Source organism: Anomaloglossus baeobatrachus, chromosome 11 (genome assembly GCF_048569485.1).
Source record: "Anomaloglossus baeobatrachus isolate aAnoBae1 chromosome 11, aAnoBae1.hap1, whole genome shotgun sequence".
Lineage (NCBI taxonomy): Eukaryota > Metazoa > Chordata > Amphibia > Anura > Aromobatidae > Anomaloglossus > Anomaloglossus baeobatrachus.
Window position 1 is genome coordinate 95,783,048 of NC_134363.1, and position 26,500 is coordinate 95,809,547.

The following is a 26,500-nucleotide window of genomic DNA, read 5'->3' on the forward strand; positions in this document are numbered from 1 at the left end:
CTGCGCACCCCCCATCGTGCTCCATCCCCCATGCTGCGCACCCCCATCGTGCTCCATCCCCCATGCTGCGCACTCCCCATCGTGCTCCATCCCCCATGCTACGCATCCCCCATCATGCTCCATCCCCCATGCTGCGCACCCCCCATCATGCTCCATCCCCCATGCTGCACACTCCCCATTGTGCTCCATCCCCCATGCTGCGCACTCCCCATCACGCTACATCCCCCATGCTGCGCACCCCCCATCGTGCTCCATCCCCCATGCTGTGCACCCCATCGTGCTCCATCCCCCATGGTATAATAGTTCTCCTATTATACTCAGAGAGGAGTATAATAGGAGGACTATAATAGGAGGAGTAGTCCTGGGGGTAGAGGAGTATAATGCCGGCTCCCTGCACATGTATACCGGGAGCCGGTGTACGCTGGTAACTATGATACACATCGGGTAACTAAGGGACCTTAGTTACCCGATGTGTATAATGGTTACCAGCGTTCACCAGCTCCGTCACGATCCCAGCAGCGCAAGGTTATGTCTGGCGATGCGTGCGGAGGGCCGAGGCGAGCGGCCAATCCATGCGGAGAGCGGGGCCAGGCCGAGGCGAGCGGCCAATCCGTGGGGGGGCGGAGGCGAGGCGAGCGGCCAATCCGTGCGGGGGGGCGGGGCCATGGCGAGCCCAGCGGCCAATCAGCTTTGTGTCACCGTAAGGACACAATTTTGGAGCAAGACAGAGACAGACAGACAGACAGAATAACGCAATTATATATAAACAGATATATATTATATACATACACACAAAGTAGATATGTATTTATACTATATATATATATATATATATATATATATATATATGTATCTATATATATAATTGCCTTATTCTGTCTGTCTGTCTTGCTCCAAAATTGTGTCAACACATTTCATCCTTTTCATCCTATTATAAAAGCCATTATTCTTCGACACTGGCAGATACTACGTAATTCTTCTCCACAGATAACTGAATTCTCCTCTTCACCTCTCTTTAGTTTTAAACGCTCTCCTAACCTTAGAGACATGTTGGTAAGGGCGGACATAGGATCAAAAATTGTTAAATCTAGACAAACTTTCTTATCTACACCCAAACAGGGTAATTATCCCTGTCTACATTGTCCTCATTGCTCCAACATTATTAAAGGCAGTCAATGTACTCACCCTCGTACCGGTAGGGTCTTCTATCTTAAGGACTTTTTCACCTGTGACACGTCATATGTAGTATATCTGATAAAGTGCCCGTGCGGTCTCGGATATGTTGGGGAGACCACCCAGCATGTCCGAGACCGCATTGGGAAACATAAGTCCACTATTCGTTGCAAATTAGTCATGTTGCCCATACCACACCATTTCATCCAGTATGGACATACAATTTCTCAGATGAGATTTCAGGTTTTGGAGCATATTCCACCTTTGAGACGTGGGGGTGATAGGATTAAGAAACTTAAAGAAAGAGAATCCTATTGGATCCATACCCTGAATACCCTTTCCCCGTTTGGTCTTAATAGAGAGTATGAGAATTATTGATGTGAGGTCCGTCCTGTCTCTTTTTTGTCTTTTTTCTACTTTTATTATTGAGATTTTCTCATAAGTATGGGAGGCCTTTATACAGTTTATTGTGGAATCATGTTAGGTATTTATCGATGTGTTGATGAGAATTATGGGTGCACATATGGGTGTGCGGACGCATAAAGTGCCTGCACACTCATGGAATTCCTATAATCTAAACGATAGTTGGGGTTATAGAGTCAAATTTCTTTATTATCATATATGACATGTGTTGTTATACATTGCATTATAGTATATATAAGCATATGCATGAATATTGGCTAAATGTATATGGTCATATAGGTTCATTTCTAACGATTATGCAAATTGCTTTATAAGCATGTACATATAGAATTAATTGCGGTTATAAAAAGTCCTATCCATCTTCTCTTTTCTTTTTCAGATGCGCACTTGATAAATTTCGCTTTATAATGAAATTCCGGGAGCCGTAGTTCACTTACATTTGATTTTCACTTCAGCGCATGCGCGCACTTCCGGGTACACTGCGCACGCGCGGCTTGCGTGCCATTCGCCTTCATGCGTTCCACACATAGGAAATTATTTAATTATGCCCGCCCCTTCAGCACATTTAAACCCCAGCGCGGTCACTTCACCTCACACTTCACCTGATCCCCGGCTAAACAGGTATGTCACGTTCATTCTCCTTGTTAACCCTTTGTTGAGCGACACTTTGTCACTCTGGACCTTATTTTTATGAGATCTCTTGTGGTTTTTTCTATATTCACTTGATTCCTTTTCAGTATATTGATAGTATCTTTTTCACCTTATTTCTCTAGCTTTATAGCGGTCCACCAATTCCCCCTTGAGAATTATAGGCATATATTGTTTGTCAAAATGAAGGTAATGACGCTTTTCCATTTTTTATTCTGATTAATTAATTGGTTCATAAACAATGTCCCTGTGGAGTTTACAGACCGACATTGGTGATACGCTCTCTGATATATACAATATATATGATTTTTTTCCTAATATATATATTAGGATATTCTTTTTGATGTTTATGACTCCTGATGTGGGCATTATTATCATTTTTCCAGATACAAATGGTTTCATGAGTCTGATGTTCTTCCCAGATATTATTTAAATACATCAATTAGGTAAAATGATCTATTATAATATGTTACAAGTTACTTGACAGATATTAATATGAAATATGAATGAATATTGGTACTGATCTTTTTCTGTTATGTCTTGTTATATGAATTTCAGTTGTGAAGAAGGCAGTAGCCGAAACGTTATTTACATCTGAATTATCAATTTATGAAAATAAATATAATTGATATATCATAGTGTGCCGGAGTCTCTTCTATATATATGGATTTTTTTCTCCTGAGCACCATATTAGTGAGCCAGACCATCTTTTGAAAAATTGCTCCAAAATTGTGTCCTTACGGTGACACAAAGCGGATTGGCAGCTCGCCCAGACTGCGCCCCCACACGGATTGGCTGGCCGCTCGCCCAGGCTCCGCCCCCCCCAACAGATTGGCCTCTCGCCCCCGGCACCCTGCAGGCATTGGCAACTCGGCCACGCCCCGCCCCCCCTCACGCAATGCACGCTAGCTCTGGCACCGCCCCCCCCACGCATTCCCCGAACCGACACGGTCACGGAGCCACGACTACCAGGTGAGTACTGTACCCCTGGGAGCCCACATCAGCGTACGCCGCCAAACCAGCCCACACATACCCTCGCATTGCTGGGGCTGGCCGGCGTATGCTGGTGTGGGCTGCCGTGCGAGCGGGGGACGAGATACACTGGTAACCATGGTAGCATAGTTACCAGCGCATCAAGGTCCTGCAGCGGCGGAAAATACACACACGCACACACACACACATCAGATCACACTCACTCTCACACACACCTCACACACACATCACATCGCATCCACACATCAAGGTCCTGCAGCGGCGGAACATACACACACGCACACACATAACAGCACACACACATCAGATCACACTCACTCTCACACACACATCACACACACACACATCACATCGCATCCACATACTCACAACATCCTGGGATATCGCTTGCTTCTCGGCGGCGATACTGTGCTGTGAGCTTCCAGGACCTGCCGGAGGATCACATGGCCAGAAGCATGTGGTATCTCCGGATGTTGTGAGTATGAGCGCGTATGTGCAATATCGTCAATGTGTGTGTGTGTGAGTGTATGCGATCGGGTGTGTGTGAGTGTATGCGATCGGGGGTGTGTGAGTGTATGCGATCGGGGGTGTGTGGGTGTGTGTGAGTGTATGCGATCGGATCTGTGAGTGTCGGCAGAGGAGCACGGCGTGCTGGAGGAGGCTGGAAGGAGAGAGGCTGATCCTGGGGAAGGCTGGGATGGGGAGGCTGAGAGAAGAGAGGCTGATGCTGGGGGAGGCTGAGGCTGGGGTAGGCTGGGAGGAGAGAGGCTGATGCTGGGAGGAGAGAGGCTGACGCTGGGGGAGGCTGAGGATGGGGTAAGGCTGGGAGGAGAGAGGCTGATGCTGGGAGGAGAGAGGCTGATGCTGGGGGAGGCTGATGCTGGGGTAGGCTGGGAGGAGAGAGGCTGATGCTGGGAGGAGAGAGGCTGATGCTGGGAGGAGAGAGGCTGATGCTGGGAGGAGAGAGGCTGATGCTGGGAGGAGAGAGGCTGATGCTGGGAGGAGAGAGGCTGATGCTGGGAGGAGAGAGGCTGATGCTGGGAGGAGAGAGGCTGATGCTGGGAGGAGAGAGGCTGATGCTGGGAGGAGAGAGGCTGATGCTGGGAGGAGAGAGGCTGATGCTGGGAGGAGAGAGGCTGATGCTGGGAGGAGAGAGGCTGATGCTGGGAGGAGAGAGGCTGATGCTGGGAGGAGAGAGGCTGATGCTGGGAGGAGAGAGGCTGATGCTGGGAGGAGAGAGGCTGATGCTGGGAGGAGAGAGGCTGATGCTGGGAGGAGAGAGGCTGATGCTGGGAGGAGAGAGGCTGATGCTAGGGACAGAAAAGGCTGATGCTGGGAGGAGAGAGGCTGATGCTGGGGACAGAAAAGGCTGATGCTGAGAGGAGAGAGGCTGATGCTGGGATGAGAGAGGCTGATGCTGGGGACAGAGAGGCTGATGCTGGGGACAGAGAGGCTGATGCTGGGGACAGAGAGGCTGATGCTGGGGACAGAGAGGCTGATGCTGGGGACAGAGAGGCTGATGCTGGGGGGAGAGAGGCTGATGCTGGGGGGAGAGAGGCTGATGCTGGGGGGAGAGAGGCTGATGCTGGGGGGAGAGAGGCTGATGCTGGGGGGAGAGAGGCTGATGCTGGGGGGAGAGAGGCTGATGCTGGGGGGAGAGAGGCTGATGCTGGGGGGAGAGAGGCTGATGCTGGGGGGAGAGAGGCTGATGCTGGGGGGAGAGAGGCTGATGCTGGGGGGAGAGAGGCTGATGCTGGGGGGAGAGAGGCTGATGCTGGGGGGAGAGAGGCTAATGCTGCGGGGAGAGAGGCTGATGCTGCGGGCAGAGAGGCTGATGCTGCGGGCAGAGAGGCTGATGCTGCGGGCAGAGAGGCTGATGCTGCGGGCAGAGAGGCTGATGCTGCGGGCAGAGAGGCTGATGCTGGTGCAGCATGGGGGATGGAGCACGATGGGGGGTGCGCAGCATGGGGGATGGAGCACGTTTGGGAGTGCGCAGCATGGAGGATGGAGCACGTATGGGAGTGCGCAGCATGGCGGATGGAGCACGTTTGGGAATGCGCAGCATGGCGGATGGAGCACGTTTGGGAGTGCGCAGCATGGCGGATGGAGCACGTTTGGGAGTGCGTATTATGGCGGATGGAGCACGTTTGGGAGTGCGCAGCATGGCGGATGGAGCACGTTTGGGAGTGCGCAGCATGGCGGATGGACCACGTTTGGGAGTGCGCAGCATGGCGGATGGACCACGTTTGGGAGTGCGCAGCATGGCGGATGGAGCACATTTGGGAGTGCGCAGCATGGTGGATGGAGCACGATGGGGGGTGCGCAGCATAGGGGATGGAGCACGATGGGGAGTGTGCTGCATGGGGGATGGAGCACGATGGGGAGTGCGCTGCATGGGGGATGGAGCACGATGGGGAGTGCACACCTCCCCCCAACACACACACACACGTGCGCACACTGCACAACACACCACACACTGGGAACCACAAACAACTGCCCTACACAGACACCCAACACACAAACACCGCGGCACACACAAATATACGCACATACCGCACAACACACACATTGCACAAAACATACCTCCCCCCCAAAACACACCACACACACACAAACCGCGCAACACACACACACACAACGCGACAGACACACAGCACTCCACAAACGCAACACACATACAACACCGCTCTCACCCCCCATCACACCCAGACAACACCCAGAACATGTACAGCGCCCTACACAAACACTTGGTAACTACACACAACAACATCTATATATATATATATATATATATATAACATAAATCATACATGAACTACACAATATGTAAATTCTAGAATACCCGATGCGTAGAATTGGGCCACCTTCTAGTATATATATATATATATATATATATATATATACACACACACACACAGTATATATATATATATATATACACATATATGTACAGTATATATATGTATTCAGATATACAGTATATATATGTGTATGTACAGTATGTGTGTGTATACATACAATATACAGTATATATGTGTATACATACAATATACGGTATATATGTGTATACTATATATATACACGTGTGTGTTGTATATACAGTATATATGTGTATGTTTATATTTACAGTGTAGAAAAAAAAACAAATAAGATGAGAGAATCGGGTTTGATGCTGCGCTAAAAACCACAATTTCACCAGGGTTAGGCTGTTCTTTTATTCTCCTTGTCCTGATGAAGAAGGCGGACATGCCTTTGAAACATGTTGACCTTTGGAAATAAAGAAAAGAATCTTTTACAACTTTGTGAAATTGTGGTTTTTAGCGCAGCATCAAACCCGATTCTCTCATCTTATTTGTTTTTTCTCTACGGCTATATCGGGGCTGCAGCTTACCGCATTTTTTTACATTCATTTGTTTCTGCTTTACCAGGAGTTGTGCCTGTCACAATTAAAGCAGGTGAGTACCTGTCCTGTTGTTATTTATCCATTTATCATCGGATAAGACCCCATGTGCGCTTTTTTCCACAGTTCTCTCTGACGTATATTTACAGTGTGTGTGTATATATATATATATATATATATATATATATATATATATATATATATATATATATATATATATATATATATATATACAGTATTCTGGACCATGAAGAAGGCGGCTTTTACCGCTGAAACGCGTAGTCCTTTCTGCGCTATTTTCCTGCGATAATGCTGTTCTGAATTGCTTGGACCATTATATTTTAATGAATTTATGAATAAAAAGGAAGTAATTTTTTAACAGCACCCTGGACTGCTCACGTTATTGCTGGACTCTGCCTTGTTGTTGCTCATATATATATATATATATATATATATATATATATATATATATATACATACAGCATATATATATATGTGTGTGTATAAATAAATATATTAATATCTATATCTATCTATCTATCTATATATATATATATATATATATATATATATATATCTATATATCAGAACATGGGAAAGCTGTGTTCTGAAGGAGGGATTTCAGATCATGGTAAACCTGGGTGCTGAGGGTAAGAGCCAAGTGTCAGCATCATTATCCTGTACCCCAAGTGTCAGTGTCATTATCCCGTTCCCTAAGTGTTGGTGTACGTGGAGGGGGGGATCCCGGTCCAAATTTTGCACCAGGGCCCATCAAACTCTAGTTACGCCACTGAACATTGGTCATAGTGCAATGCGAGAAAATTACTCATTCAATTTATGAAAAGGCTTGTTAAAAGGCCACTTATGACTTTAAGGATTGCTACTTCTAATAGGTGACGCTAGAGTCTGTCTCCTTTCCTGGAGAGACAATTTTAATCAATTTATACACTAATTTATCTTTCTCTATGCATCTTGGCACATCTTTAAACATAAATACCATTAATTTCAGGGTCATTAGTTTTTTTCCGGTGCATGTCACACGTATCAGATGGCATATGAATGGAGAAAACGGCAGTTGTTAAGGGGGCCTTAGGTGCTGCGGTACCAACTGACCCTACCACCTAGGGGACTTAAACTGTATTGGACAGTTAGCCATCTGTTTTCTCAGGAGCGTTGATATTAACCAAAGTGATGTAAATAATATTTAACCAACAAGTGGCTCAGTGCCCTTGGGTGTATGTTGGTTTGTCTAAAATCCTTAATCTACCGTCATTTTAAAATACAAGTACACTAATGTGTGTTAATGTCAAATGTAGAACTGCTTTCAAGCCAAAGCCAAAATGCACTTCGACAGAGATAATAAACTGCTGTTACTTGAATTTTAACATGCTGAATCCTTCACTCATACAAAATATGGATCAATTAAGATGTATCTGCAGTTTATGACCAGCTTTATTGGGTGTGCTACAGTTCACACAAAAGGGTTTGGCCTCTGAAAGACAAAACAATGTATTTCTCTGGATGCACTTGACATTACCTACAGCGTTCCCAGTCATCCTGACGTTATTTACAGCGTTACCAGTCATCCTGACGTTACCTACAGCGTTACCAGTCATCCTGACGTTACCTACAGCGTTACCAGTCATCCTGACGTTACCTACAGCGTTAGCGTTCCCAGTCATCCTGACGTTAACTACAGCTTTACCAGTCATCCTGACGTTACCTACAGCGTTACCAGTCATCCTGACGTTACCTACAGCGTTACCAGTCATCCTAACATTACCTACAGCGTTACCAGTCATCCTGACGTTACCTACAGCATTACCAGTCATCCTGACATTACCTACAGCGTTACCAGTCATCCTGACGTTACCTACAGCTTTACCAGTCATCCTGACGTTACCTACAGCGTTACCAGTCATCCTGACGTTACCTACAGCGTTAGCGTTCCCAGTCATCCTGACGTTAACTACAGCTTTACCAGTCATCCTGACGTTACCTACAGCGTTACCAGTCATCCTGACGTTACCTACAGCGTTACCAGTCATCCTGACATTACCTACAGCGTTACCAGTCATCCTGACGTTACCTACAGTGTTACTAGTCATCCTGACATTACATACAGCATTACCAGTCATACTGACATTACTTACAGCGTTACCAGTCATCCTGGCAATTTCTTTCAGTTTGTTGAAAACACCTGGGACCATGAGCTTGGGGGGTGTAAACATGGTTCGCTGAGTACCACGACTGCTTTCGGCAACAAGTCCCAGATCACCCTTCTCTTGAGCTTCAGCCTTAATTTTGTCTAACTGTCGACCTGAAAAAACATGAAATTTAAATAAACCTGAATTATTAAAGGGACTGTGTCAGCAGGTTTTTGCCTCCTAATCTGTGAGCAACATAATGCAGGGGCAGAGATCCCAATTCCAGCAAAGTGTCACTTACTGGGCTGCTTGATGTAGTTTTGATAAAATCACAGTTATATCAGCAGTAGATCATGACTAGAGAAATAGTAAAACTGTTGCCATGTAGTCCTCCATATGCTCTATATAACTCTTCCCGCACCACTGATGGGCAGCTTTCTCCCTATACACAGTGTACACAAAAATGACCAATCAGTGGTGTGGCTGGGGTTATACAGAGCTCAGCAGTAAGTGAACTGGGAGATCTGCAGCAGATAAAAACATTGACATTGCTGGAATCAGAGTGTCTGCTTCAACATCATGCTGTTAAATTAGGTGGCAAAAACCTGGTGAAAGATTCACACACCAAAAAATGACCATCTGACTTCTACAGGAATAATACTGGAGTCACCCATTCATGTACAAGTTACCATCCTAGAGAAATGGACTGATTCTTTTTCAGATGTCATCCTACTTACATAAGTTTTATTTTGGGGGGGGTTTACTGAAGAGGTGTTCTTGCTTCCAAGCCACTAAAAATCCCTTGGAAGGTCTCGCGTTTTTATTCACGTTTACCACTAAGCAACAGATCTGTGAGACTATGCAAATTGGAAGCCTTCAGATTTACGTATGTCTCACCGGTCACCATAGACTTGAATAAACAAACTTAGTTGGCAAATCGGATCAGAATTGGACCTGCTTCACTTCTCACGAATCCATGATTTTTTTAATGGATGTGTGTGATTATATCAATTCTACTCTATGGATGTGTGGATGTCACCTAAGCAACAGTCAGGGAGCTTATTTTTTATTTTTTTTTTTTAACTTGTCTTTTCTCATCTCTTCTGTGCCCATTTCTGAATACAGACCACATTAAAGTTGAGCTGAACTTTGATATAGTAACAAATAAGCTGAGACGAGCTCAGTAAGGTTAGTTTCACACTTGCGTTGGACGGGATCCGTAGCATTGCGTTGTGTGACGCATGCAACGGATGCGTTGCATATAGTGGCACAACGGATGCTACGGATCGTACAAAATAACGCAATCAGTTATAGGTATTTTTCCTTGACTTTACACATCTGGGCATGCGCAGTTATGTAAAGATGGATGCGTTAACGGAATCCGTCAAATGACGCATTCTAACGGAATCCGCCACCATAGGCGTCCATTATAAAAACAATGGACGCCAAACGGATTCCTGCAGGTTGCGTTTTTTTTGACACTCCGCCAAGTGCAGAAAAACGCTACATGCAGCGTTCCATCCGCCCGACACAGCGTCAAAATAACGACGCTGCGTCGTACAGCGGATGCAACGCAGACACTTGCGTTACAGTGCGTCGTCCATATAAGTCTATGGAGAATAGCGCAGTGCGTTAACGGACTGCGCTATTCTCCATAGTGACGGAATGCGCTGAACGCAAGTGTGAAAGTAGTCTAAGACAAGTGATATACGACACGTTACAATCACTGTCTGTACAAGCTGTCTGAGTATTCTGTTAACCCATTCAACAGTCGTCAATGTGAAGAGTAACAAGTAGCCTGTAAAATCAGTGCAAAAATTGTAACCACATTCAATTTTAATCCAAGATACATCCATTTAATTTTTTAAAAAAACCTGACCATTGGAGTCCATAGCTGTTAAGGGTTTGTGGCATACTTATAGCAAAAAAAAGCTGCTAAAAAAAAATAAGAAAAACAAGAGGAGGTACAGCAAGCAGATAGTTATTGGAATGGTTGTAGATGCCGTCCTATGATACAGAGACAACACTAACACGGGATGTTCCATTGCTTTTCAGTTTTGGACTGCTTTGCACCACTGAAGATATTCATATATCTTGCTTTTTGAGCATACTTTTGCAGTGCAACTGGACATTTCTTCAGACTCGTCTCTGAGGGTGTGCACTTTCACCCCTCATTCCCAGATACTGCCAATTATGAAACATTGCAGCCTTGTTTAACAGCCGCTGAGCTGTGATTACAAGTATCTGGGAGGAAGGGCCAAAAGTAGTGATGAGCAATCACTACCATGCTCAGGTGCTCGGTATTCTTAATGAACAGTTGTATGCTTCCAACTCAAGTTTCTTAGTTCAATTGAAGTCAAGGGGGAATTCAAGCATTTTTACAGAAGATATCCCGGAAACATGTGTGAGTTCCTCATTGACTTCCATTATACTTGGGAACTTAAGTCGCACCCATCCGAGTATCCAATTGCTCTTTACTAGTACTGATAGTGTTTGCTCATCACTAGCCAAAAGCAAACCCCCCAGAGAAGACCAACGCCTAGTTGGTCCGCAATCAGAGATTTCACATATGTTCCATCAGACACAAATGTGAATATCTCTGCAATGTAGCCACAAAACAGAATAGAGCGTCAGAATCAAGAGCGCTCAGAGACTTTTACAAGTTATTTTACTCAATCTTTTGAGAGACATGTCTAAGAAATTCCCCAATATTTAAGGCACTTCATTATAAAATATGTGCTCAATGCTATAAAGGTTATTCCAAAATCATAATGTGGTCTTTTGTGTAAATCAGATTTCATTCGAATAAAGAACATGTTTACAAGTTATAGGATATGCAACATATGATATAGAGTAGAATAACTCAAATCTTGGAGGTAAAAAGTAATACAACACTTTTCTACTTGCATAATAATTCCTTTGATTACACACTTCAGGTCAGACCATCATCACCCATGTAATAGCTTTGCTTTGGAGATGATGCCCACTGGGTGACCAACAATCCGAGCCCCATGCAAAAATGTATGCAGCCTCGTTTAGAAAGTGGAGGCAAAGTAGATGCACAAAGTCTGTGAGATGGCAATCCTGTCTAACAATGTAAACATAACATAAAATGTACAAAGAGGAAAGAAAGATGAGAAAAGAGGAAATGTAGCTGGAGAGAGAAAAGAAAAGAAGGACCAATAAGATGTCTCGTCTGAATGGACAGAGGTCTCATGCCCCCAACTTAGGCTTGAAGCCATAGTACCAGGTCTGGTGTCTCTTTTTACATAATCCACGGCGCTCACAGCCTGAACACTCTGAACCCTGAGTCCGACGCCTGGCCAACCAGCTCCTCCAATCCTATAGATCTGGTTACTCTCGGCCACCAGTTCAGCCCGTGAGGGCACTTTGGTCTGCCTCCTGTACCTTGGGATTAATCTCCTTGCCCCAGTCAAAAAATGCCTTAACAGGCTTCTCTTGAAGTTGGCGATAGAGATATTGCTTAAGGATAGAAGAGCCAGTTCCGGCGTCGGCTCAAACCTAGTGGATGACACTTTATTCAGAACGGCAAACACATCTATCCAAAAATATTGTATGAGAGGACAAGACCACCACATGTGGCTGTATGAGCCTCTATCATTTGCGCATCTCCAGCATTCTTCAGAGACAGATGGGAACATGGAATGAATTCTGGAGGGGCAGCGATACCACCTAGAAACTATTTTGTAGCCCTGCTCCTGTGACGCTACATCCAGCGACGACTTGTGGGTAAAAAGTAATATCTTTGAGCGTTCCTCGTGCGTGAGGGGTCTCCCCAAATCTACCTCCCATTTCAAGAAAAAAGGGACATCATCCTCCCGTCCAGACAACGCAATCTGGAACATTTTGTATAGCAGAGCATTGGTGTGTTCCAGAAGCTCTCCCCCAGACACAGAGACTCAAAGGGCGTCAAGGGCCTATAAAAGTTAGTTTGTGGTGAAAGGGAGTTAATAAAACTCTTCAATTGCTCATAACCAAGCCAAGCTCTTGCGGGAGTGCGGTTGTCAGGGAAGAAAGAATGAAGGGGCCTCATACCCACATTGTACACAACATCCCTCATTATGGACATCAAGCCTCTGGACATGAAGAAATATGTTGCCTGTTAAATCTGTCGGGAGTAGAGAATTATTGTGTAAAGGTGTCAGTGGTCCAGGTATAGTGGAAATGCCCAGAAGTGTGTTCGAACTCCTGAGAAATGAGGACAAGCTCTTTATGAGGAACAGCCTGGCCTGAGTGCACGGGTGCGAAGGGGCTGGCGACAACAACGCTTTGAGAGGGGCGCACTCTGTCTGAGACATCTCCACCTCCACCCAGCGCTTAGAGGTTTTGTTATGGTAAAGATCCAGAAGGCATGTTCCTAATGCAGCAAGGTTTTTTTTTTTTTTTTTTAGGTCTGGAAGGCAGTCATCAGCCGTCAAGTCAATGCCAAGATGACAATGATTTCCCTTGCCACCTAAAGGGGAACGACGCTCGAAGCTGATCGATCACCTGGTGCGCGAGGGAAGTATTAAGCTCCTCCGACTTGTGCATGTTCATTTTAAAATTGCTCAGAGAGTCAAATCTGTGTAGTTCTAACATAATGTTTGGTATGCTCGTCACTGGATTTGTAATGAACAGCATCAAGTAATCTGCAAAGAGAACTAGTTTATCCTCCCTGCGCAGAGCCAGGACCCCTTTAATTGATTGGTTGGACCTTACTGCCACAGCCAAGTGTTCCATTGTGAGAACATAAAGCAGGGGGGACAACGGGCACCCCTGCCGCGTTCCGTTCTTGATGTCAAAGGAATGGGAAATACCCCCGTTAACCTTATCTGAGCAGAGGAGTTTGTATATAAAGCAGAGATCCTGTGTAGCATTGTTTGCTGCAGACCCGCCGAGCTCAAGGACCTGGAACATGAACTCCCAGTGCACCCTGTCAAAGGCTTTTTCTGCGTCCACTGACCGGATGCATGTGGGTAATCCAGTCCTCCGCACTCTATCAATCAGGGATATTGCACGTATTGTTTTACCTCTTGATTCTCGTCCTCTAACAAATCCTACTTGATCAGTGCTTATTAGACAGGGAAGAAGCGGCTGCAGTCTATATGAGATAAGCTTGGCATACATTTTAATATCTATATTGATCAATGATATTGGTCTATACCTCCCGCACTGGGAGGGGTCTTTACCTGGCTTGGGGAGGACAATTATGTGAGCTGCCAGCACCTGTTTCGGAAAGGATCCGCCATTGGATAAGTAATTACAAGTGGACAAAAATTGGGGGCTCAATTGGTCAATAAAGCGCTTATAGAAACCTGCTGTAAACCCATCAGGCCCTGGGCTTTTCCCAAGCTTTAATGACGTCTGTTACCTCCTCTAATGAGAAGTCCTCCTCTAAGCCCGTTATTATTGGGTCTAGTTCTGGTAATTTGGTAGAGCGAAATTACGTTTTTATTTTCTCTACTAATTATTGTTTAGGGAGGTCGGAAAAATGTCCCCCAATATTGTATACATTTTGATAATATTCCCTAAAGCATTGTAATATCCCCTTTATGTTCTGGATTTTTTTTCCCGTTTATCATTTATGAATGGAACGTGAGTAGCCAAGTTACGTGGGTTTAGTACTCTAGACAGAAACCTGCTGCTCCAATTCCCATACTGGTAGAACTTGCTCTTAAGTCTTTCCCTCCAGCATCGTGTTCTCTGGTCTGAGATGGACAGCAGTTTCTGCCTGGCTGTAGATAATTGACCATATATGTCCTACTTATTTGTGCGTTTGTGGGCGGACTCTAGGTCAGAGATCTGGGAAGAAAGAGTTTTGATTTCCTCCGTTCTTTCCTTTTTAAGCCGACTGCCATGTTTTATGAGGACTCCTCTAAGGACACATTTTAATGCCTCCCACTTCATGGATGGGGCAGCATAATGTGATCTATAATAATATACACATATATTTTTCATTGGTGGCAAAAAAAAAAAAAAATTTAAATCTGCCCCATTTTGCACAGATCAGCCCCAAAAGATACCCATCCAGCCCTATTTACCATCCAGTTGCCATTGAGTGTGCGAGGTTCTGCAGCAAAGTGCAGGGATTGCAGCTAAGTGCATAGTTTAAACACAGTCTCATATTTTGACACAAGAACATAGTTTGAATTTATCCTTGTAAGTTTACCATTGTTTTTTTTTTTCTTTGTTTTTCTACTTTACTGTTTATCCTTATTTAATAGGTGCTCCATGGACAATGCTACCAGGTGTGTATCTTGTCAAATGTATGCATGCCTTGAGCAGCCGTTCGAGGGTGAATATGTCTGCACTCGATGCAAGCATGTTGCACATTTGGAACCCCAGTTAACTGATCTAAATAAGCAGCTTGCAACACTCAGGGGCATTTCAAACCTGGAGAGGAGTTTAGAGCTCACTGAGCTTTCTCTGGCTGGGGCCAGTGAAATGGAGGAGGGTGGGGGTGGGGAAGATCAGGACCCAGAGGTAGGTATCTGGGTAACAGTTAGAAGAAGAGGTAGGGGGATAAGTGTAAGGGAGACTAGTCCTGACCTGGCACAACCTAGTAAATATGCCTGTTTGGCTGATATTAGGAATGAAGGGCCAGGACTAGGGTCACTACAGCAGGACGTTGCTCCTAGCAACCAGGAAAATGACTGCTGTAGGAAGGAGGGAAATAGGAGTGCAGCCAAGGCCAGACAGATGTTGGTGGTAGGGGACTCTATAATTAGGCGGACAGACAGGGTCATCTGTCGCAGAGACCGTGAATGCCGAATAGTGTGATGTCTGCAAGGTTCTCGGGTTCGGGATATTGCGGATTGGATAGACAGATTGCTGGGTGGGGCTGGGGAAAACCAGCGGTCATGGTGCACATTGGTACTAATGACCAAGAGGCAGGTGGAAGGTCCTTAAAAATGATTACAGACTTCCGGTTCCTGCGTTTGCATGGAACACAGCGTGTGAGGAGTGCTCCAGCTTCATTATCAAGATCCCTGCAGTCCCAGCACACAAACCAGCTGATAGGAGATAAGATAGTGTGCATGCCCCTCAGACATAATAGAAAGGTATGTGCACAAAAATGTGACTACAGGAGAGAGATCCCCCCTTGCCCAGAGGAGCAGCCATGCTAAAATGGCTCTGGAGAAGACCAAGCCCAGAAATGCAATAAACCTGGTAATCAGCTTACCCAGCAGGAGGGAGGGGGTCAGCAGGAGATAAGCACTGCAGGCCTCAGCATTTCTTACAAGTCCCAAGCAGATGAGGTGGTAAAGATGTTAACCCCCAAACTTCAAGAAAGCCATCTCACAGCAATCAGAAAAACTGGTTACAGTAGAGAACAGGCTCAGCACTGCGGAGGATGAGTTGGGGGAGGTGCAGGCAGAGCTGCAAACAGTCGCCAGGTTGAATCAGCAGCTTGCAGATAAAATTGATGATCTGGAGAATCGCTCCAGACTAAACAACTTAAGAATCATTGGGCTCCCAGAAACTATCACCCCAGCACCAGTTAATGGGGATATGCATGGAGGACATACCTCACGCTCTGGGGATTGCTGATACACAAGGCTGAAAGGGCACACAGAGTGGTTCCCATACCATGCAAGTGCAAACACACCTCCAAGACCCAGGCCAGTGATTGTCAGATATTTGAACTTTGTGGATAAAACGAACATCTTACAAGCATTTCGGAAGAAGACATCTCTCACGGTGGTAAGGGGACATAACATGCTGATATTCAGTGACTATTCGGCGGAGGTCACAAAGAAAAGAAGAGCCTTCAGCGATGTCTGCACAGAGCTTTTCAGAAAGAAAATAAAATTTGCTTTGCAATTCCCGGCTGTCCTTAAAATCTTTGCCCCAGAAGGAGGTACAGAGACATTCACGGCCCCTGATCAGGCAAGACGTTATGTGGACAAGACTTTTGCAAAATAGTCGCCCCTGGCGAAGAGTGGAGATGCTACTCCCCAGAGGGGGTGAGGACATAAAGTAGCCCATAAAGGGGCAAAATTTCTGATGATTAATGTGGAGTGTTGATGCTGTTTGTAAAGGAGCAATGGGAGAGGGGGATTCGTATGGGAGTCTGGAGTTCATGATGTGGGCCTGAAAACGTTAACTCTACCATAACCCAGACATCCCCAGTCCCTCTCCATACCCCCGCTTTTCCCTTTTTTTTTTCTTTTTTCCTCTTTCCTTCTTCTTTTCCAGTCTTGCCCAACACCTTTATTATCCCATCACTCAAACACCCCCCCTCACACATAACTGCCCCCCTATCCCCCCACAATCACGCTCCCCTCCCACTCCCCCCAACAACACTACCCCACCCACAAACTACTTTTCACCCCCTCCCACCCACACCCCCCCTTTGCCACCCATAAACCCACCCACCACTCCCGCGACTATACACTTCCTCCCATCCACAAACTACCTCCCACCCTATCCGTCCCAATCAACTCCCCCATCCCATTTACACCTCCCCCCGTTTACGCCCCCTCTCCTTCCCATAACCCTCCTCTGGACCCCTCCTCCATTCTTCCCTCCTTATTTCCTCTTGTTTGTTCTTTCTTTTCTTTCTCTCTTTTCTTTCTTTCATCTCTCCTGGGAATGAGCCTCTCTATACTGGGTCGAGGTTCAACCTACTTTAGGTCCTCAGGGCTTGAGGATACTTGTATATATTTCTGAAGCTATGTTTAGCATGCCTTTAAGTGAAGCGTGGAAGCTTAAGAAAGCGAAAATATTTTGAGGAGCGGAAGAGGGATCAGTAGGAGTCCCTACATACATGCGGGAAAAAAGTGAAGTCCACAACTGTGTTTTCCTACAAAGGGTATAGGATATTTTGTTGTATATTTGTTTGTATAGTGTTATTTTGTTGGTTTAATTGACTTTTTTTTTATTTGCACCACCAGAGAGAGACATGGTGGACAGGTTTTAAAGGGAAGGTATCGTCAAAAAAAAAAAAAAAATAACAACTGAAAAAATGTAAAGTAATAATGTTTAAATGTTTTGTTTAAATATTTTTTTTTTTAATTGTGCAAAATATAAAAAAAATTAAAAAGTTTGATATTTTCCACTGTTAGGGTATGTGCACACGTTGCTTTTTTTTCCGCGCGGAAAAAAACGCACCCTATGGCAGAGGGGAGAATTGTAAACAATGCTTTTTGAGAAACAACGCATCGAAAACGCATGCGTTTTTCATGCGTTTTTTTAGGTGCATTTTTTAAGACTTGTCAGTGTTAATAAAGTTGGTTGAACACAGATCTTTGGAAAAAAAAACCTGTCATGTCATTTCCTTCTCCACATTCTGTTTGGATAAATGGGAGGGCTTGGAATGGAAGGAGCACCATTTGAATTTTGGAAAAGTTGAAATAAACTTCGCGCACCAAGCCCCTTAGGTACCTATACGTCAGAAAACCCCCACAAGTGACCCCATTTTGGAATCTGCACCCCTCAAGGATTTTATTCAGGAGTATATTAAGCATTTTGAATCCACAGCTACTTCACCCAAAATGTTTCTGTAGCAACAATATTCTCACTTTTAGGCCCGTTTCACACGTCAGTGAAAAACACTGGCGTGTAAAACACGCGCATGTCCCTCCATGTGCCGTGAATCACGGCACACATGGGTTGTCTAAGTGCAATCCGGGCTCCGTTCTCCGTGGCCCGTGATTGCACTTAGAGATTAACTCACCTGCACCCGCTCCCGCTCTCCATGGTGCTGATCGCTCCCGCGGTGCAGCATCCGGCCGGCGCTGACCCCCGCAGCAGCTGCTTCCGGGTCGGCTGTGTCGTGCATCATGAATATGCGCGACAATAATGAGCCGGCTCAGAAGCAGCAGGCTGCACGGGCTGCAGAGGACATCGCTGGACGCCGGGTGAGTTAAAATGATTTTTATTTTAAAAGCACGTTTTTTTCTGGCACGTGTTTCACGGATCACACCACTGCGTGGTCCGTGGAACATCAGTGATGCCAGAAAAAAATGGACATGTCTCCGTGCGGCAATCACGCACACGCGGGTACGCCGCATGGAGACACGTGCAGTGAAAAATCACTGACGTGTGAGCATACCCATTCATTACAATGGGTCTGCGTATGTCAGTGATTCTGGTACGTTTAAAAAAAAAACACAAACGTACCAGAATCACTGACGTGTGAAAGGGGCCTAAGGCTATGTGGCCATGATCCAGCGACATGGCGTATAGTACACAGTGCCAGCCTTCCTGCAGCTGCCCATGCCCACGATTTTGGGTTCAGGCTGCTGTGGAGCTCTATGCTACCTGCAGAGAACACTCTCGTCTCCGCAGCATAAATTGACATGCTGAGGCTCGGGAAGCCGCGCTACCGGTCAGTTTATGCTGCGGAGAAAAGAAGCACAGTGGGCATGGGATCTCCAAAAATCCTTCCACTGTGCTTCTACTGCACAACGCAGCGTTATGGACGCAGGGAAAACACTCAGCGCCCATAACGCTGCAAACCCTGATTGTGGACACACAGCCTAAAAAGCGTCAATGGATGAAGGGATGTCAAATATATAGAACGTCCCACCCCCGCCTGCATATTCTAAGCTGGCACCTTTAGTACCTTTCATGTGGCACTAAAGGGTGCCTAGCTTAGTATTTATCCAATAAAAAAAAAAAAAAAAACAATGAAAAAAATGGCGTGGGGTCCCCCCTATTTTTGATAGCCAGTCAGGGTAAAGCAGACAGCTGTAGCCTGCAAACCACAGCTGGCAGCTTCATCTTGGCTGGTGATCAATTTGGAGGGCTCCCCAGGCTTTTTTTTTTTATTTATAAATAAAGAATAAAAAAAAAAATAATGTGGGGTCCCCCCAAATTAGATCACCAGCCAAGGTGAAGCTGACAGCTGGGGTCTGGTATTCTCAGGGTGGGAAGAGCCATGGTTATTGGACTCTTCCCAGCCTAAAAATAGCAGGCCGCAGCCGCCCCAGAAGTGGCGCATCCATTAGATGCGCCAATCCTGGCGCTTCGCCCCAACTCATCCCGCGCCCTGGTGCGTTGGCTAACGGGGTAATAAATGGGGTTGATACCAGATGTGTAATGTCACCTGGCATCAAGCCCAGCAATTAGTGATGTCACGGCGTCTATCAGACACCCGACATAACTAATTGACAGTAAACAAAAGCAAAAAAAGACAACAAAAAATTTTTTATTAGAAAAAACACTCCCCAAATCATTCCCTTGTTCTCCAATTTAATAAAAAAAAATGGGTCCGCAGAAATCCATATGGATGTCCCACGTCGCCTCTGGACCTTCTAGAATATGGGGGCACGTTCAGGGAACGTATCCCCCATTTTCTAGGAGGGCAGACCCTCCATTTGAGGAGAGTGGGTGCAAAAATCTGCACCCACTCTCCCCGGGTCACAGCTGCAGAGTGCGAGCAGCCAGCACAGCTCACACTGAACACTGTGCTGGCTGTCAGCTGCTCTGCACATGTGACCGGCAGGCGTCTGCTGTGAAGGAGGAGGGGGCCGCGGGGGATCAGCGCTGCGACCGGACAGGTATGTATGACACCGGGGGGAATTGGGGTGAACGGGCAGGGCCTGGGGGGCATTTTTCTGTCGCATGTGTTATTGCACATGCGACAGAAATCATAGGAGCAGGGCGGCCGGTGCGCTACTGTACGCGCGGCCATGTTGGATTTTCGGGAGGGGGGTCGGGGACTCGGGGGTCGGGGCGGGCACTTTGGCGACACCGGGGGCTTTGCCAGGAAGTGAGGTCAACAGGAAACCTCTTGACCTCACTTCCAGGTAAATGCCTGCGTTCTGGCGTGCCGACAAAGGCCGCGGACCGCAACAAAAAAGCAGGTCCATGCGGTGTAGCTGCGTTCTGACCCCACATCATTGATTTCAATGGGGGCGAGAACGCAGCCACAACGCACAAAAGAAGTGACATGCTGCTTTTCTTTCCGCACCGATTTTTGGCATCCAAAACGCTGCGGAAAGAAACGCAGCGTGTGCACTGATTTTTCAGCTTTCCCATACACTTTGCTGGGAAAGCTGAACGCATGCAATTTGCCACTGAAAGGCTGCGGTTCAAAACGCAGCGTTTCCGCGGTAAAAAACGCAACGTGTGCACACAGCCTTAAACACTAGGGGGAGCAGCTTCTGAAATCCTACTGAATTTCCACTGTATAAAAAGCTCAGATTACAGCCTGCCCTAAAGTGGGCTGAGTCTGCTCTCCTGTGTGTGATGGCACGCCTCCCCCCTCCTCATCTGAGTGTTTACAACAGATAACAAAGAATGACATGTAGGGACACAGTGCAGAGCCATTTTCCTGGTGACCAGAAATGTCTAAAGTGTCACCAAGGACAGCAGGAGTATCACACAGGATAGGATTAGATATTCAGCCCTGCAGACAGTATCACACAAGATAGGATTAGATACACAGCTCAGCAGACAGTATCACAGGATAGGATTAGATACACAGCCCTGCAGACAGTATCACACAGGATAGGATTAGATACACAGCTGTGCAGACAGTATCACAGGAAAGGATTAGATACACGGCTCAGCAGATAGTATCACACCGGACATGATTAGATACAGAGCTCAGCAGACAGTATGACACGATAGGATTGGATACACGGCTCTGCAGACAGTATCACACAGGATAGGATTAGATACACAGCCGTGCAGACCATATCACACAGCAGAGGATTAGATACACAGCTTTGCAGACATCACACAGGATAGGATTACACAGCTGAGCAGACAGTATCACACGACAGGATTAGATACACAGCTCAGCACAGTATCACACAGGAGAGGATTAGATACACAGCTCAGCAGACAGTATCACACAGGAGAGGATTAGATACACAGCTCAGCAGACAGTATCACACAGGATAGGATTAGATACACAGCTCAGCAGACAGTATCACACAGGAGAGGATTAGATACACAGCTCAGCAGACAGTATCACACAGGATAGGATTAGATACACAGCTGTGCAGACAGTATCACATGATAGGATTAGATACACAGCCGTGCAGACAGTATCAGACAACATATGATTAGATACACGGCTCAGCAGACAGTATCACACGACAGGATTAGATACACAGCCGTACAGACAGTATCACACAGGAGAGGATTAGATACATGGCTCAGCAGACAGTATCACACAGGAGAGGATTAGATACACGGCTCAGCAGACAGTATCACACAGGAGAGGATTAGATACACAACCATGCAGACAGTATCACCGGTACACACACAGGTACTCACATGCAGTGGCGCGCGCGTGCACACACACACAATCACCCCTGATGGGGAACTTGTGCCACACACACACACAATCACCCCTGATGGGGACCTTGTGCCACACACACACACAATCACCCCTGATGGGGACCTTGTGCTACACACACACAATCACCCCTGATGGGGACCTTGTGCTACACACACACACACACAATCACCCCTGATGGGGACCTTGTGCTACACACACACACACACAATCACCCCTGATGGGGACCTTGTGCCACACACACACACACACATAATCACCTCTGATGGGGACCTTGTGCCACACACACACACAATCACCCCTGATGGGGACCTTGTGCCACACACACACACACACACACACAATCACCCCTGATGGGGACCTTGTGCCACACACACACACAATCACCCCTGATGGGGACCTTGTGCCACAAGCACACAATCACCACTGATGGGGACCTTGTGCCACACACACACACCTTTCACATCATTCCTCCCTGTGACCTCCGGTGGGCGCTCCAGGCAGCTGTGCTGCATGCCATCCTGCCCTGCGTCCGGCCGACATTTCACACATCTGATCGCTTACACTCACACATCCGATCGCATACACTCACACATCCGATCGCATACACTCACACATCCGATCGCATACACTCACACATCCGATCGCATACACTCACACATCCGATCGCATACACTCACACATCCGATCGCATACACTCACACATCCGATCGCATACACTCACACATCCGATCGCATACACTCACACATCCGATCGCATACACTCACACATCCGATCGCATACACTCACACATCCGATCGCATACACTCACACATCCGATCGCATACACTCACACATCCGATCGCATACACTCACACATCCGATCGCATACACTCACACATCCGATCGCATACACTCACACATCCGATCGCATACACTCACACATCCGATCGCATACACTCACACATCCGATCGCATACACTCACACATCCGATCGCATACACTCACACATCCGATCGCATACACTCACACACACTCACGATATCGCACATACCTGTACAATCGCGTGCACACACTCACAACATCCGGAGATATCACATGCTTCCCATGTGATCCTCTCGCAGGTCCTGGAAGCTCACTGCACAGCATCGCAAGCGCCGACACACACTCACAATCACCCCTGATGAGGACCTTGTGACACACACCCACACACACACACACACAGCAGCGGCGGGCAGAGCTGGGGGAGCTGCGGCAGCGGGAAGAGCAGGGACTTGGGAGAACGGAGGGAGGGGGGTGTCATTGGAGACGGTAACGGCGGGGGGGAGGGGTGGCGTCAGTAGCTGGGGCAGAGCAGGGGCTGGGGAAAACGGAGGGATGGGATGTCATCGGAGACAGTAACGAGGGGAGGGCAGGCGGCCCGTACTCACACATCCCGGCGGGTGACAGGGGTAAAGTGGAGCAAACAGCACACGCTGTGAGCTCCACAATAATGGCGCTGAACTCCTCCCTCTGTTGTGTTCTGGACAGCCCAGGGGGCGCGTCCAGGTCACAGCAGACGCCCACTGTAACGTATGGCATGGGGTCGGAGCCCGACTATCAGAGTCTATGCACAGGGGCTGCCATAAAGGAAGGAGTTACTGTCGTTACACACACAGCAAATCCAGCATGGCAGCCCCCAGTGCCTCCAGTAAAATAAGAATTACATACAAAATTAAAATCGCTGCTTATTTAGTTTTTATTAGAAATACTTGATTTCATAATCACTATTGTTAATACAAAAATAAAAAACCGCGATACCTTCCCTTTAAGAAGGTTTTAGTTAAGATAGGATAAGAAGATTTCAAGTAATATATAAGGATGCGAATTGTGTCATGGAACGTGAAAGGCCTGCAATCTCCACACAAAAGACGTATGATATTGAAACACTTAACCCCTTCACGACCGGCCGATTTTTCGCTTTCCGTTTTTTTTTTTCGTCATTCTTTTTCTGAGAGACGTAACTTTTTTTATTTTTCAGTCAATATGGTCATGTGAGGGCTCATTTTTTGTGGAACGAGCTGTACTTTTAAATGAAACCATAAGTTTTACCATATAGTGTACTGGAAAACGGCAAAAAAAATTCCAAATGCAGAAAAATTGCAAAAAAAGTGCGATAGCGCTAATGTTTTTGAGATATTTTATTCACTGTGTTCCCTATATGGTAAAACTGATGTGTGGGTGTGATGCCTCAGGTCAGTGCAAGTTCGTAGACACCAAACATGTATAGGTTTACTTTTATATAAGGGGTTAAAAAAAAACCGGAAGTTTAACCGAAAAAAGTGGTGCACGTTTTACGCCATATTCCGTGACCCGTAGCGTTCTCATTTTTCGGGATCTATGGCTCAGTGACGGCTTATTTTTTGCGTCTTGAGCTGACGTTTTTAACGGTACCATTGTTGCGTAGATGCTACGTTTTAGTCGCCTCAGAGCATTTTGCGCAAAATTTGTGGCGACAAAAAAACGTCGTTTTGGCGTTTGGAATTTTCTTGCCGCTAAGCCGTATACTGATCAGATTAATTGATTTTATATTTTGATAGATCGGGCGTTTCTGAACGCGGCGATACCAAATGTGTGTATATTTTTTTATTTTTTTAACCCTTTAATTTTCAATGGGGCGAATGGGGGGTGATTTAAACTTAGGTTTTTTTTGTTTTTTTTAATTTAATTTTTTAAAACTCTTTTTAACTTTTTTTTTTTTTATTTTACTAGTCCCCCTAGGGGGCTATTGCGATCAGCATTCCGATCGCTCTGCACTATCTGCTGATCACAGCTATACAGCTGTAAACAGCAGATACGTTGTCTTCCTCTTTTGCTGTGCCGCTGGCACAGCGAAAGTGAAAGCAATTCATGTGTAGTACAGGAGTCATCACATGACCCTGTGCTACCATGACAACTATCGGAAGTCACGTGATCGCGTCACTTGACTTCCGGTATCGGGCGGTAAGTAAAACTTTACCGCGATCGCGCTTATAATGGCGCTGTCACATATTGACAGCGCCATTTAAGGGGTTAAACAGCACGAGCAGATAACTATTCTGCTCATGCCTAGTAGGCACACATCTCAGCTGTGAAAATCAGCTGAGATGTGCGCCGATCGCGGCATGCTGCCGCCAGCAGACCGCGGGCAGTAACATTATGACCGCTAGGACGTAATTTTACAGCCCGCGGTCGTTAAGGGGTTAAAGAAGCTTAAAGTAGACATTTCCCTACTTCAGGAGACTCATTTGAAAATTCAGGATTTCACCAGAATGTGCAAAATGTGGGTGAAAGAAGTGATGGGATCCTCAGCCCTAAATAATAAAGCAGGTGTGTTAATACTACTCCATAAAGCAGGCAAATTGTAAGGTAATAATACAGGAAAATGATGGAGATGGAACAATACAAAAAGCTTTGCTTGATACCCCCCATGTGGACGACTCAAAATCTATAATGTATATGCACCAAATCAGAGTAATAAGATTTTTTCTTCCAGGGGTTGGAGAGGCAGGCTTTGGAGGACCCTGAGAGGAACATAATAATAGGAGGGGAGCTTAATACGGTAATGAACGTAAATGAAGATAGGTCGGACACAGGACACAAATGCATGGTAGCCAGGACATATGACAGGGTGCTGGATGCGGTCACAGAACATACTAGCGTATTAGATGCCTGGCGAAACTCACACCCGGCAGACCTAGAGTACACTCATTTCTACCACGTACATAGCACATGGTCTAGGATAGATTATTTTCTATTAACACAGGGTCTACTCAACAAAATGAGGAGGATCGACATACAAGATCTGGTGATATCAGATCCCGCCCCATTACTCCTAGACTTAGAAGAAACCTACCCCAAGGGAACAGACATTGAGGAGATTCCCTTCACACTTTGCGCAAGATGAGAATTTCCAAAAACTGGTGAAAATGTGGTGGCATGAATACACATGGGATAATAAGAGCATGAGGAGAACTCACATTTATACTGGGACGCAGCTAAGGCAGTACTAAGGGGAAGAATAATGGGATATGTGAAAGCATTGCGAAACAAAACAACTAAAGCATACACTGAAGCCAGCAGAAGGACCAGAGAAGCATACACAAACTAGATTAATAATCCATCTATTGCTAATAGGAACAAGTGGATAAAAAAGAAAGCAGAATTTGACTTGTGGGTGGACAGGGCAAAGAGAATGAGGGGCCAGAGAATTGCATCACATTACTTTAGATTCGGGAACAAGGCAGGTTCGCTTTTGGCACAAATTGCAAAGGGAATAACTCCTTTAACATCTATAACTCATTTGGGGGACCCATCTGGGGCTAGTGACCATTACCCGAAGGAAGTCAATGACATATTTGGAGAATTCTACAAAAAAACTTTATGAACAAGGGCCAGCAAATGACACAGAAGAAGGCAACTTCCTAAACAATCTGTCATTACCCACAATTATGGAATCT

The 26,500-nt window shown here is 46.1% G+C and overlaps 1 protein-coding gene across 3 annotated transcripts in view; it reads right to left on the bottom strand.

The window, feature by feature from the left end:
* Positions 1–26,500, bottom strand: part of LIG1 (DNA ligase 1) — a 793,173-nt gene that overhangs the window by 385,648 nt on the left and 381,025 nt on the right. For all 3 annotated transcript variants that reach the window (XM_075328747.1, XM_075328748.1, XM_075328746.1), the window contains exon 14: positions 8,791–8,957. In XM_075328747.1, the coding sequence (XP_075184862.1) occupies positions 8,791–8,957 (167 nt within the window). The remainder of the gene's footprint in view (positions 1–8,790; positions 8,958–26,500) is intronic.